Below are 13,335 nucleotides of genomic sequence, written 5' to 3'. Positions count from 1 at the left end.
ATAACAAATAAAATATAAAGTTTTTCTTATGAAACATTTAATAACTATCTGGATACTATAAATATTTTGCCTGTGAAATTAGAAATTTTCTGATGCATAAAAGTATTTTTAATCTTAAAATTATAATTACTTTGCATGTCAGATAGGCAACATGCAAAAGAAAAAAAGGCATGAGAAAAACATTGCTTTACAAAACTTATGACTTAATAACATAAAATTATATTTTGCATATGAAAGCATTGTAATGTTTACTGATAATCTGCCAAATTTCATTAACATATGCTTACTAATATAACAGTTATAGCATGAAAACTACAACAAGCACAAAATGGTTACTGAAAGAGTCAAGCTATTATTACGTGACACTAAATACCCTTTAATTAGGAGAATTTCATAAAATTTAGCAAATTTGTGCTTAAATGTTGGCAATATGATTCTTTTAAAAACTTGGGCTAAGAACTGTTAATCTAGTTTTCTTGGCCTAACTAATACTTATGTATCTGCATGTCCTTTCATCCAATAGTTTTGCTGCTCTAAATCCTCTGTCTTTAATCCAAATAAAAAAAAACTAAAAATGGTCCACTTTTACTCTTAAGTGAAGCTGTAGTAAAAATTTCAGACTAATAGCTCATGTAACTTTTTGCACAGGTACATGCAAAAATTTTGGACAAATTTGAGTAGTTTTTGTTGAATAACTTTGCAAATGTGCCTTATATTTAGACCAAAATTTACACATTATTGTAGGTTGTAAAGATCTATCAGTGTACCAAATTTGACAAAATCCATAAAAGTACTTTTTCCTATCAAATAGTTTTTTACTTTCATTGTGAAGAAAAAAAAGAAAGAAAAAATTCAATCAAAATTGCAGTTTTATATAATGTATATTTCTTAATGGCTGCACAACACACTATCGTGTGTCTTGATATTTTGATTGTAATTTGACCAATTGTACCTTGCATTCTGACTTGTCAGAGTCTGAGTCAGACTTGTATCATCAATACACAGACACATCTTGAGTACAAATATTTTCTGTAATATATTTGATATTTTGTGTACTACAGACTTTTACATTTTACTAAAAAATTACCACATTTCATGTAGATACACAAAGTAAATTATAATTATAGTCAGCCAACCCTGTGAACATTCATGTAACGGAACCATGTTTTTATTGGTATCCTTTCTGGTATTGCAGTAATATTTCACAAAAACTAAGATTTTAAAATGATTTCATAAAAAAAAAGATTCAATGCATCACTAAACTGAAATAAATATTAAATAAAATCAAAACTTACAGCATCATATGATATGTGTCACTGCTGTTACTCAGTATTATTCTCACCTAAGATTGAATTCTTAATATCAACACTAGATTTTGAAAACCAAGCTTTAAGCAGAAACAAGAAATAAATCACAATTATTTGTATTAGATAACACTAACAGAAAATTCTCGGTATAATAGTTTCATTTCTTAAAAATTATAACATTAAAACATAACAAAAATTTCCATTAGACCTAAAATTAAACTTACATTATATATTACAAAATGGTTATGATTGCTTTCGATATAACCTGTGGAATGAGGTCTTAATTCACTTATTTTATTTTATTAAAATTTTAAGTTAACTTTGTTTTACTTTAATTACATTTTTATGTATTGGGAATATTTATTTAAAATGTTGAGTTTGGTTACATTATAATAGCTTTGAACTGTAGTTACTAATAATATTTTGAAGCTGTTGAGCTCCCACCCAAGGAGTTAAATTAGTACTATTTTCAAACAAAGTACTTCTGCTTAGTCTGTGATCACCATCTTTTTGAATATCTTACTTTTAAGTTCAAGAAGTTGGTGGAGAATTTTGCAAATTAAAATTTGCCAAGGGCATTCAAGTGGGGTATAAAAGACTGGAGCAAGTTTTTTCAATGCTTAGATGGGCAAAGAGTGGAAACCCTGGAGATCGAGAAATAGCTATAGTGTCAGCGGAGGTAAGTATGTTTTGAAATATTTTTTTTTTTTATAGTGAAAACAAAATTTTGACCTATCAATTTATCTGTGTATATAAACACTGTGACTGAATTACAATAGTTATAACAATGAATAAGGCAAATTTAGAAAGATATTTTTCTGTATATCAATTATCAAAAACTTTATTTCAAAAAATTTGGTCATTTAGGTTGCAGTATCAGTGTCAAACCACTTTCTTATAGAGCTACTAGCTCTTCCATCAGTATGGCCTTCTACATTAATAAGAAGAATATTTTAAAAAAGTGTTGGATCTATGTATGAAAAAGTGTAAGAAAGTTCTATCCAAATTATTTGAGATCAGTAATAAATATAAAATGAAACTAATATATAAATAACTAAAAACTGAGTATCAAATGCTTCCTAACATGAAGAATTTTGATTGTTTATTGGAGTTTGCTTGTCTCTAGATTGTAATTATGACACTATATTCTTCTGCTATAAATATTAGCTCAGCATAAAAAGTTAGCTGTATGCTAGAATATAAAAACTTTGTAAATAGCAAGATTATGCCAATTTGAAAGAAATCTAATGCAATGTATTTTTGAAACCACTAGAAAATATGTAAGGTTCATGTACCAGACCAATAAATGTTACTGCAGCTCTAAGATAATGTAGCCTATCATTCTATGTCAAATCAGTTTTCTTCTTTGTAACTCTAACCATTTAAAAATTAGTCACTTTTTAAAGTTTGTTTGTTTCAGAATGTTTGTACAAATTTACACAAAGGGCACATAGCCATCCTTAATTTTGAGCTGATAAACTAGAGAGAGAAGGCAGCTTGCCAACAGCATCTACCATCAATTCTTGGGCTACTCTTATCTGACAGCATAGTGAGATTTGATCATTTCTCTTCCAATAAACACATAGCCTCAAAGAACATTTTCCACCAACAGGATGTAATCCATGAATCATAAAAAGATTCACAGTCTAGCATACTAACCACTATACCACATCGAAACCTCATTTATATAAAAGGTCAAACTAAGCTCACCCTTGAGCACTAGCAAAGTCTCCCCAATTTTCCATGGGTCCTGTGGAATGTGGAGCAGTTTCTCCTAAATCCAGTAAATCAGACACATAAGAAATGCTGGCACCAGTACTGTTAGGTTGAGTAGGCTGAGGTACTACAGGAGAGACAGACTCTGATGGACTTGGAATCTTCACTCCTCCTGGTGGGGGAGGGAGCAAACCAGTTATATTTCCAGATCCAATTGGAGCTTTGGCTTTTGGTCGAGATGTTCCAGATTTTTTCTAAGAAAAGTAAAAAAAAGTTTTTTAATTCTGCCCCGAGATGTTTGGTATTTTCTCAATCAATGTAAATAATTATGGCAGAATCACATGATTAAACCATAATTAGTAGATGACCCAAGTATTTTTAATAAGTAAAACTCTCTCATCAGGTAAAAAAAGTAAACAATTTTTATAAATCATTGTTAAAAATTTATATGAAGATTACAAGGCTAATTCTTTAAAAGACTTTTTCATGTGTATGTAAATGGTCTTGACTTTTGCATTCCAATTTAATCAAATTATGATATCATACATATTAAAATGCATATAAATATAACAAAGGCATCAATCACACAAATTTCAGAAAATCAACAGTAAAATGTATGTTAATATTTTAGCTTTGGACATTTACAAGCAGATTTACAAGGTTAATCACCCTACTGCAGGGCTTGACATTTAACAACTGGCCACCTGTCAAGGACAGATAAAACTGGCATGTCACCTGTCCAACAAGGCAGTTAAAATTTTCCAAATACATGTTCCTTCCCAGAAATTGAACTTGATTTCATCGATCACATTTTTTTCATGAGCACTGCTGTTTTTGTTTGATGAAATGTCTACTAGAAGCATGACTGATATGCCATTACTGGCATCTGGGCTTAACCAATCTGGTTAATCTCAGGTTTGAGGGCAATTTATTCTTTCATGTTTTATTTAATAAGTTATTTTTATTTGTTTATGTTCTGTATTATTATTATTCACTGAATGATAATTTTTGATCACTTCAAATAATATACTGTTGTTTATACCAAAAATAAACCTCAATTTGCAATTGATACAGCCTGTTTATTTATTTTTAGTGTTTATTTTCTTTCAACCATTAAACAATTAATTTTATTAAATTTATTTTAAATTCATGAAACAACTCAGTTGACCTAATGCAACAGACCTTGTCAATCCCAGTTAATCACTACAGATACTGTATAAAGGCTTTTTAACAATACATTTAATACATTTGAGCACCATGCACACAGGAATATAAGATATGATGATTTTGTCATTAGATCCTTCTATTTTTGCTTTAGCTATTGATTTCATTTTACTTCATTCTTTCTGCTACTTTCTGTATTATTTCAGGTTATTTCTCATTTACAGAAATAAATGTAAAAAAAGTGTGGCTCTAGTGATTGGCAGTTGATAGGTGAGAAAACCATCTTCATTCATTAAAAGCAAGTATTTTCATGAAATAGAACTATTTGATAATCAAAGTTGGTGGCCTGGTAAAAGTTTACCAAATTTTCCTGCAAGAAGTTATTAGCAAATTAGACTTCCACAATTACTAATGGCAAGTAATTTAAATAATTTTACAGGGATTTCATTAAGAAAATACAGCATTTGTTACATTATAAAAAGGATCAAAAATGCTTGTTGAAACTTTTTTAAAGGCATAGAAATGTTTACAAAATAGTCAATATGCTTTAACTTCTTGAGCTCCTTATGTAGTTTTACACTCTGTTGCATAATATGGATTTTTACTTTATGTTTATTTTTGCATAAAACTGTGATATAATTGTATTCTTATGTTATATATGAGCTATGTAGGATATATATATAGAAATAGGCCAATAGAAAGTACATGTAAATATATGTATATGTGATACTCAATATAACTGATAATTATTATATATTACACACACACACACACACACACATATATATATATGTGTGTGTGTGTGTGTATATATATCTCTGCAGCTCACTCTAGTAGAGTACTTACAGGTGATGGTGAGGCTGCTATGCTTATTATTTTTTGGAATGCCAGATGTTGAAGTGTTCAATGGAACATAGGTCTGGCTTTTCTGGGCATTCAGGACAGTAGATCCTCGTTACTTTCCTTCCTGTGCATATTCGGCAGTTCTTTTAGGGCCCTGTTACTTTTTCAGAAGGTGGAATAGACACCAGAACATGAACTGATTCCTCTACTTTGCATTTTCGCTTCATTCCTCTTTTGTTTTGCTATAGGTACTGCATTCTTACTTTTTAAAGGCCACCATTTGTCAACAGTTCTTCGACAACAGTGTTGAGATAACCAAAATACTTCAATTTTTGGTTTCCATTTTACTTTTACAGACAAGAAAGGCATTCAGTGTCATTGATGAAATTAGATGTAGGCCTAGCTTTTTGAATCATGCCAGGGATTTTCTACCTGGGTCATAAAGGTTCCAGATATTGGTTAGTTTTGTCAACAGAGCTCATGTAATTATTATATTTCTCAACATGATAGGGTTTATAGAAGAATCAGGATGTTCCTCCATAATATGTTTTATTCTTTTCAACCAATGAGGCCTCATACTTTGTTGTAATTACCAGAACATCCTTTTCGTCAACCCATCTCACAATTAGAGCATTATCACGCCTTGCAAATACACTTGTGAATTTGGGTAGACTTTTTTCAGCACAGATTTCTTTTGGAAAGTCTCTGTTTGGCCTTATTGTCTAAATACTCAGCTAACCTCAAACTGGAATGCCAGTTGTCAACAATTATGTCTAGTACACTTTGTACAAGATGCACTACAATTCTCTCTGAAACCGAAAAGTTTTGGGGTGTAGCAAATGGCAATTGGTATGTGTCCTTTCCATAATACATATACTGAAATTCCAGGTATATCCACTCAAATCATCTCCTGAGGGAGATTAAAGTTAGAGCACATATGCAGGTATGTAGCAGTTTAACAGAGCTCTCTTTTCATACATACACAAGTATGTACCCATCGTGAAGGAGTTAATGAGAAATCTTGTCCATAAATACTTGTTTATTCAGACATGCTAAGTCTATTTTCTTCAGGCAAAACATTTCCAGCCTTCACTTTGGTTTTGAATCACTTACACACATCAATAGACATATTGAAGGATGAGTGGATAACACTTGTTTTCTTTCCCCTCCACTATTTCCAGCTTAACAATGAATGATGTCATACTGAATCCTTGCTTTTCCTTCTAATATTGCAATTGATCAGAATTGGGATACTTATTTCCATAAAATATGTCTTGCATCATGCATTGACAACTACCCAGGTTATGGTTAACTATGACATAAATAAAAACAACCTCTGGCCCTTATTCCAGACAATGCAAAAAAATACAGATGTAAATTGCTGAACTAATGTTAAGTCTTATAAATAACAGGACATGACTGTCAAGCATAAAGTTAAAACAAAAGATATAGTTGGCCAGATAAATCTTTATTCGTATCAACAGTAAAACTGCCCCCTCCCCAGTTGCTCCCTTTCTTGTATCACAATTGCCAACAAAATCTTTTGAGGTAAACTGTAAAAGAAAGGATTGAAAACTTTTAATTTTTCTACTTAATTAAACAACTGTAGCTAGCCATGCTTGTAAAGTTGTTACAACCCTCAATAAGGTTGTGATTTTGAAGGAAGGAAAAAAGTCAGAGTGCTCGTGGTTACATTGTGATATTTGTTCTTTGATCAACTACTCAAGCAGCTATTTAACTGGTAAGATAGCATACTTCTAAAAACTATCAGAATTTCATCTAAATACGAAATTATTTTATAGAAATAACTTATATTGCCTATAATAATAACAACAACCAAATTGTATTTCCCATAGGGAAGCATTCTGTTCAGAAAAACAAATGTTAAAATATTTTTTGTACATGTAAAGAATGACCTTTACATCTACATGGCAGATTATTTAACAATTAATGTTGAGCCAATGCCTACTGTACAAATTCTGTTGTAATGTATACATTTTATTTACATTAAATATTTTAATTGCAAAATCAATAACTAAGTCAGAACTGCAAAGCATCCTTTAAAACAAACCTGACTAGTATTAATGTGAGTGACATCTCAAGATTACTTGTATATTTCTATAAAAAATCATTGATAAAAATTTATGAAATCAATGACAAAAAATGATAATTTAGTCTCACTAACAGCTCAAAAACATGACAATAAGAATTTAAAATTTCATTTTATTGGCAAATGAATATTAGCACAAAAGTTTAAAGAAGTTCATCTGTACTGGCTAGTGTCTTCATGTTAGTGTAGTTATTTTCAATATATTATCTAACTTTTACTTCTGGAGATCTGGGTCATACCCAAGAACTCCTGAAAGTTTCATGATGATCAGAAGTCAGTGAAATAAATGTTGTTACAGTAAACAAGGAAATGAACTTAAGAAGTGATGTAAATCAAATATTAAGTACTATTTAAAGGCTGAAGTAACTTTGGTAAGGATTACTTAAGAATATACATGTTAAAAGTAATGAAATAATAATTATTAAAAACAAGAGTAGATGTGAAACAAACATACTCTTAATGAATATAAACAAGTTCTATTTCATATGGTATCAAGAATTCATGCAACATATACTAAGACAAAATGTTTATCACATGAGCAGACTTTATGTCTGCAAGATTGCAGACAGATGCATCAAACTATGCAAATAGTTTTGAAACTGTACCTTATCATGTGATAATACTAAACAATGAAACAGTTGGTTAGTTATAAAAATATAAATATGTATGAAGATCCCTATAAGGAAGAAATGAATGTGAAACACTTCAGGTAGATAACCAGAGTATAATTGCTAGTTAGCTTGTGATGAACAAAGTACAAATGATCAACACTGACCTTGATAGCAATAGACAGTACAAGCCTACAAGTGACACAATTTTTATCAGATCTGGATTTTTTCAACTGGAAGAAATCAGTCCTTATTTGGTAATAATCTCAAGATAACTAACTGTTTTATACCTTGCCACAGCCATGCATCACATAGCAATAGAAACATATAAAAACCCTACTAAAATTATAGCAGTAATCATTACATCACTGAGAGTAGTAAGTCAAAAAATTATTTCAAACACTCAGGCAGAGACAGACAGTAAGTCATTATCCTTTTCAACCCACAAGTCTCAATTTTCCAGTTAGCATTTAAGTTTAATATGTAAATAATTCAAAGCCTCTTAAAATATAAATGTGTAAATTGTAGAATCAATAAATGTTGTGTGTTACTATTTGAATTTGATTCACTGCATTCCTTATTTTCATGTAAACCTCCTTGAGTTGGTGATCTGTGAACTACTACCACTGACTGAATATCCTGGTATTAAAATAAACACTATTTGTAACTTGGTAGTTGTCTTCCAATAATGCACTCTTATATCAGGAAGTAAGCTATAAGACAGTAGTAAGGAGGAAAATTGATATGGCTGTTTAACTCATAAAAAATTTCTAAAAATTCACAAAGGTTTCATGGTGATGAGAGGACAGGAAATTTGAAATTTTTTATCATACACAAACATGCAGAAACAGGTCACTTTATAGTATAGATATATTTAATTTCTTAGAAGATTTATGATATAAAAAAAGAAAATGCATATGTTCAAAAAGAAAAACATATCCCATCTTCTATAACATTATAGATCCTTAACTGATGAAGAATAATACATTCTTTCATCATATAAAAAAATCTATACTAGAGGATATGCATAAAATTCAATGGGGCACATACATATTTACCTCCAGAGATTAGATAAAAATCAAACAAAAATATGTGATAGAAAATCAGTATATAAAGAACTAAATGCATTTTTATACATTTTTTCAATATAGAACACTTAATATAAACTTGAAAAAATAGCTTTTTCATTGAATACCAAATGCAATAAGCAACTAGAGTCCAAATCTGATGTTGTAAATACATTTTTAAAGTTTAAAATATGATTATTATAATACAGAAAATAACTTGTGAAAATATTCAATGGTCTAAAAAAATAATTTGTACTCAGACACATTTTACTATAATGACAAGAATGAGTTTTTTTTGTTAAAGATTCTTAATAGTCAACTTCATAAAATATATATAAAACAATTTAAAAATATTGTACATAAATAAAATGTAAAATACAAATCAACTAGCTTCAAAGCCCAGTTTGAGTGGCTATAGATTCTCCAACCAATGACCAACAAATAAACAAAGAATGGAAGAGCATTGTAGAATACTTACTCCAATATTCATATTGATTTTGATAGTCTCGCCTTCCTTGAAACTGAGATCTAAATGTTTCTTCCCATCCTTCTCCCATTCCTGCTCTAATTCTTCATCCTTCGTTGCAGACCTATGAATCATTAATTTTATTGAAAACCTATTCTTAAAGGTAAAACAACATAATTTATATTCCTACTTTTCATCTAGTTTGAAGAACAAACATACAACTATAATTAAGCAATTTACCAGAATTGAAGCATGATATGAATATGTAATAAATGTTCCTTAACTATCTTTTATTACTGTTATAAAGGAAAAATACATAATACATTCATCATTTCATCAGGTACTAGATGAAACTGGTGAAATTAATAAAACTTCCCTAACTACAAACAAAATGCTATATTAGATTTAATGTTAACTTCTAATAAAGAAATAGTTGATAGGGTAGAGAATGGGGAACATCTGGATGCAAATGATCATTGCTCAATTAGATTTCATAGTTTTCTGCATGTGGAGATAAAGTATAATGAGATTTTGGTTCCAAATTTCAAAAAAGCTAATTTTGAAAAGATGAGACAAGAATTATCTGCTGTAAACTGGGCAACTGAATTAGTTGGAGATACTGATCAAATGAGGAAACATTTAAAAATAAATTATTAAATATTCAAGATATGCATGATCCTTACAGAAACAAAGGATGGCCACAAGTAAAAAAAAACAATTTGGTTTACAAAAGGTATAAAAGATACAATTAGAGAAAAGCATTATAAAAATAAGAAATTTAAATTGACTGCAAATATGGTCAAATGGGAAGTTAGGAAATCAAAAAATTGATAGTAAGGACTTCTTCAAGTACATTAAGGGTGAGCAAAATTTTAGGATGTGAGTAGGACCCTTGAGAGATGATAAAGGAAGGCTAATATCTGATAATTATGAGATGGCTGACTTAATAAATTCTACTTTTTCTTCAGTTTCTATTAATGAAGATTTGGGTAACATTCCTCATCCTGAACAGATGCTAGATGGAAAAAAGATTGAATAAGATGATCACATTAATTCTGAGCTTGTTAAGAAAAAATTGGGAAGTTTAAAGAATGATAAAGCTCCTGGGCCAGATAACATTTCCCCACAAGTTTTGAAAGACGTTAAGGATTGGACAAGTGAGTCATTTGCCACTATTTTTTCTAAGTCCTGGTGGGCAGGTCCCAGAAGTTAGCTAATTTTACTCCTTTTTCTCAAAACTGTCCCAGTAATTGTAGGCCTATTAGTCTAACACCAGTTGTGGGAAAAGTTTTTGGAAGTCTCATAACAGATGCTTTGCAAAGTCATATAACAAAGTTTACAATTTTGTTGAATAGCAGAATGGTTTTACTAAGGGAAAATCTTGCCTTACAAATCTTTGAAATTCTTTGAAGAGGTTACTACTCATGTAGATGAGGGTACTGGTGTAACTGGATTTTTCAGAAAGCATTTGACAAGGTGCGACATAAAAGGTTGTTATAACAATTAACTCTGTAGGTGTTGGCTCATTGGATAGAAACCTGGCTAGTAGAAGAAAGCAGAGGTTTGTTTTAAATGTTGTTCAGTAAAACTGGATTACCTTTGATTTATGTAAATGACATAGATGAAGGAATGGTTAAAAGATTATTTAAATTTGAAATATGCTGATCACATTAATGTTTTGAGTGTTGCTGGCTGTGAGGAGGATTCTTCTGCTTTAGAAAAGGATTTGGATTATTAGGTGAGTTGGGTGAATAAATGGCAGTTGGCTTTTAATAATAATATATGCATCATAATTTGAATTGTGAGTATAATTTTGATTGGAATAACCTCAACAGTGTTACAGAAGAAAAATATTTTAATGTTGTGTTATATTAGTCTCTTAAGCCATCCAATCAATGTGCTATTGCTAATGAAAGGGCAAATAAAGTTTCAGGTTGTATCTACAGATATACTGAATACAAATCTAAACATGTTAATAATATCACTGTAGAGGTCACCGGTTAGACCACATTTGAAGTATTGTGTTCAATCTGGGGATTGTTAACTTAGAAAGGATATGGAATTGTTTGAAAAGGTTTAGAGGAAGGTTAAGTAGGATGACACCTGGGATGGAAAGATTGTCATGCAAGGTTAGGTTAAGATCCTTGAACTTGTTTTCTCTTGAAAAAAAAGAGTTAGAGTGGATCTGATGAGGTGTTTAAGATTGTTAGAGGAATTGATAGTGTTGATGCACCATCTTTTTCAATATTTAATGGTGAGAATGGTAAGCCTATGAGACACAAATATGAATTTTGACAGGGTAGGAGTTATCTTCAGCTGAGAAAGCTTTATTATCCTAAATCCTTTAGAATGGGTTGCCTTCAGATGTAGTTAATTTAGGGGAGTTTAAATTAGTGGATAGGACAGCCTAGATGGACTAAAGGGTTCCTTGTTGTCCTTTAACCCTATGTCATCACGTTTGTTCTCTTGCATTCAAAATTTTATTGAACTACTATTTTATGAATTTATGTCGATAAGTTTGGTATCAAATTGTTGATTATAATTCAAATTTTAGTATTATACATTAGTTAATTTCTTTATTTAAAGTAATATTAAAAAAACACAGCTAAACATCAATTTTTGTGTGTTATGTGGTATGTTGAATGCAGCACTGGTTCAAATTAGATGTTTATGATGTCAAAATACAAAATCTACAGTTTTGTACGAATTAGAAACTCAAACTACAAATATTGACAAGCTAGAATATAAAATAAGAACCTTTTATTGTTTCGACTTGCTAAGATATTGCTCATGTACTGAACCAAACACAGTGTCCCCACCCCCACCCACCTCTTTCCATTTTTGGAAACAGTCCCATATATATACACTTGCTTCTATATACAACATGAATAACCAATCGAAAGCTCAGAATGTCCCATTAGTGGTTTTCTCAGCCATTTTGATGTGTTATTGTGTTAATTTTATTCTTTTCACACAAGATTTCAAAAGATAAGGTAAGTCTCTAGGAAGCTCGAAATTTCATATTTTTTTAGACCCAAATACAACTTAGTTACTATGCTTGATAAATTATAATGGAATTCTTAGGTAGCAATACAGTAATTTATGATTTTTTGGTTATTTAAGATGTATATATAAAACCTAAAAAAATTTTCTTTTCACATCCTCCATGTGGGAAATTTCAATAAGGCTTAGCAACCTATGACAAGTGGAAAATGAGTACAAAGGTCATAACTAGAAAAGGTAATTGTTTGCTTTACTTCTTTATTTACTATTCTATGTTTTAAGAAAAATTCAGCAACAGAACCTACATGTAAACTTGCAGTTCACAATGTTCTTTCAACATGTATTTTTACGTCGCATATTAATCCACATATTTATGTACTCCTCTGATGCACACTACTGCAATAAAAGCAATGAATGTGTGAAAAGCACACAGTATTAATTTTTGATTTTGTGGAATATAAAACATGTTTCTAAGTGCTTTACTCTAATCCACTTTGGAGCTGAATATTAAAAGAAGTGTTGTCCTCTCTTCAAAGTAAATATTGTAAGAACTACTTTATAGTTAACAAAAGACTGCAGCTAATTAAGAATTTTAGCTAATTTACAATATATATGTACTCCTCTCATGCACACTACTGCATTAAAAGCAATCTATGTGTGAAAAGCAAACAGTATTAAGTTTTGATTTTGTGGAATATAAAACATATTTCTAAGTGCTTTACTATAATTCAACTTCCAATAACAGTGACAGAAACTCAAATTAATTCAATGTATCTGTGGACAAGGTTATTTTCTCAAAAAATTCAAATTGGCTTCCAAAAAGCATTTAAGTTAATTTTTAGGACCTGCTCAGATTAATGATTTTCAAATTTGGTTACCCACTGCCATACATGGGAGGATGGACATGAGAACAAGGCATTTTCAACATTTTACAAACAATCACATAACACAATTTTTTATGTGAATTTATGTTGCAAGTTCAATGTCAAAAAACTGGAATCCTAATAGGCTATTTCTGTTATGAAAACAATCACAAGAATGCATAAAAACA

At 30.4% G+C, this 13,335-nt stretch overlaps 1 protein-coding gene across 1 annotated transcript in view; it reads right to left on the bottom strand.

Moving 5' to 3' along the window:
* LOC106463205 (NECAP-like protein CG9132) overlaps window positions 1–13,335 on the bottom strand; it is a 59,076-nt gene that overhangs the window by 8,731 nt on the left and 37,010 nt on the right. Inside the window, exons 5-6 of the mRNA XM_013923201.2 lie at window positions 9,294–9,405; window positions 3,018–3,277 (exon numbers count right to left, since the gene is read on the bottom strand). Coding sequence (XP_013778655.1) covers window positions 3,018–3,277; window positions 9,294–9,405 — 372 coding nt within the window. The remainder of the gene's footprint in view (window positions 1–3,017; window positions 3,278–9,293; window positions 9,406–13,335) is intronic.

The sequence above is a fragment of the Limulus polyphemus genome, unplaced genomic scaffold (assembly GCF_000517525.1).
Source record: "Limulus polyphemus unplaced genomic scaffold, Limulus_polyphemus-2.1.2 Scaffold1347, whole genome shotgun sequence".
Classification (NCBI taxonomy): Eukaryota; Metazoa; Arthropoda; class Merostomata; order Xiphosura; family Limulidae; genus Limulus; species Limulus polyphemus.
This window is presented reverse-complemented; position numbering and strand designations above follow the sequence as displayed.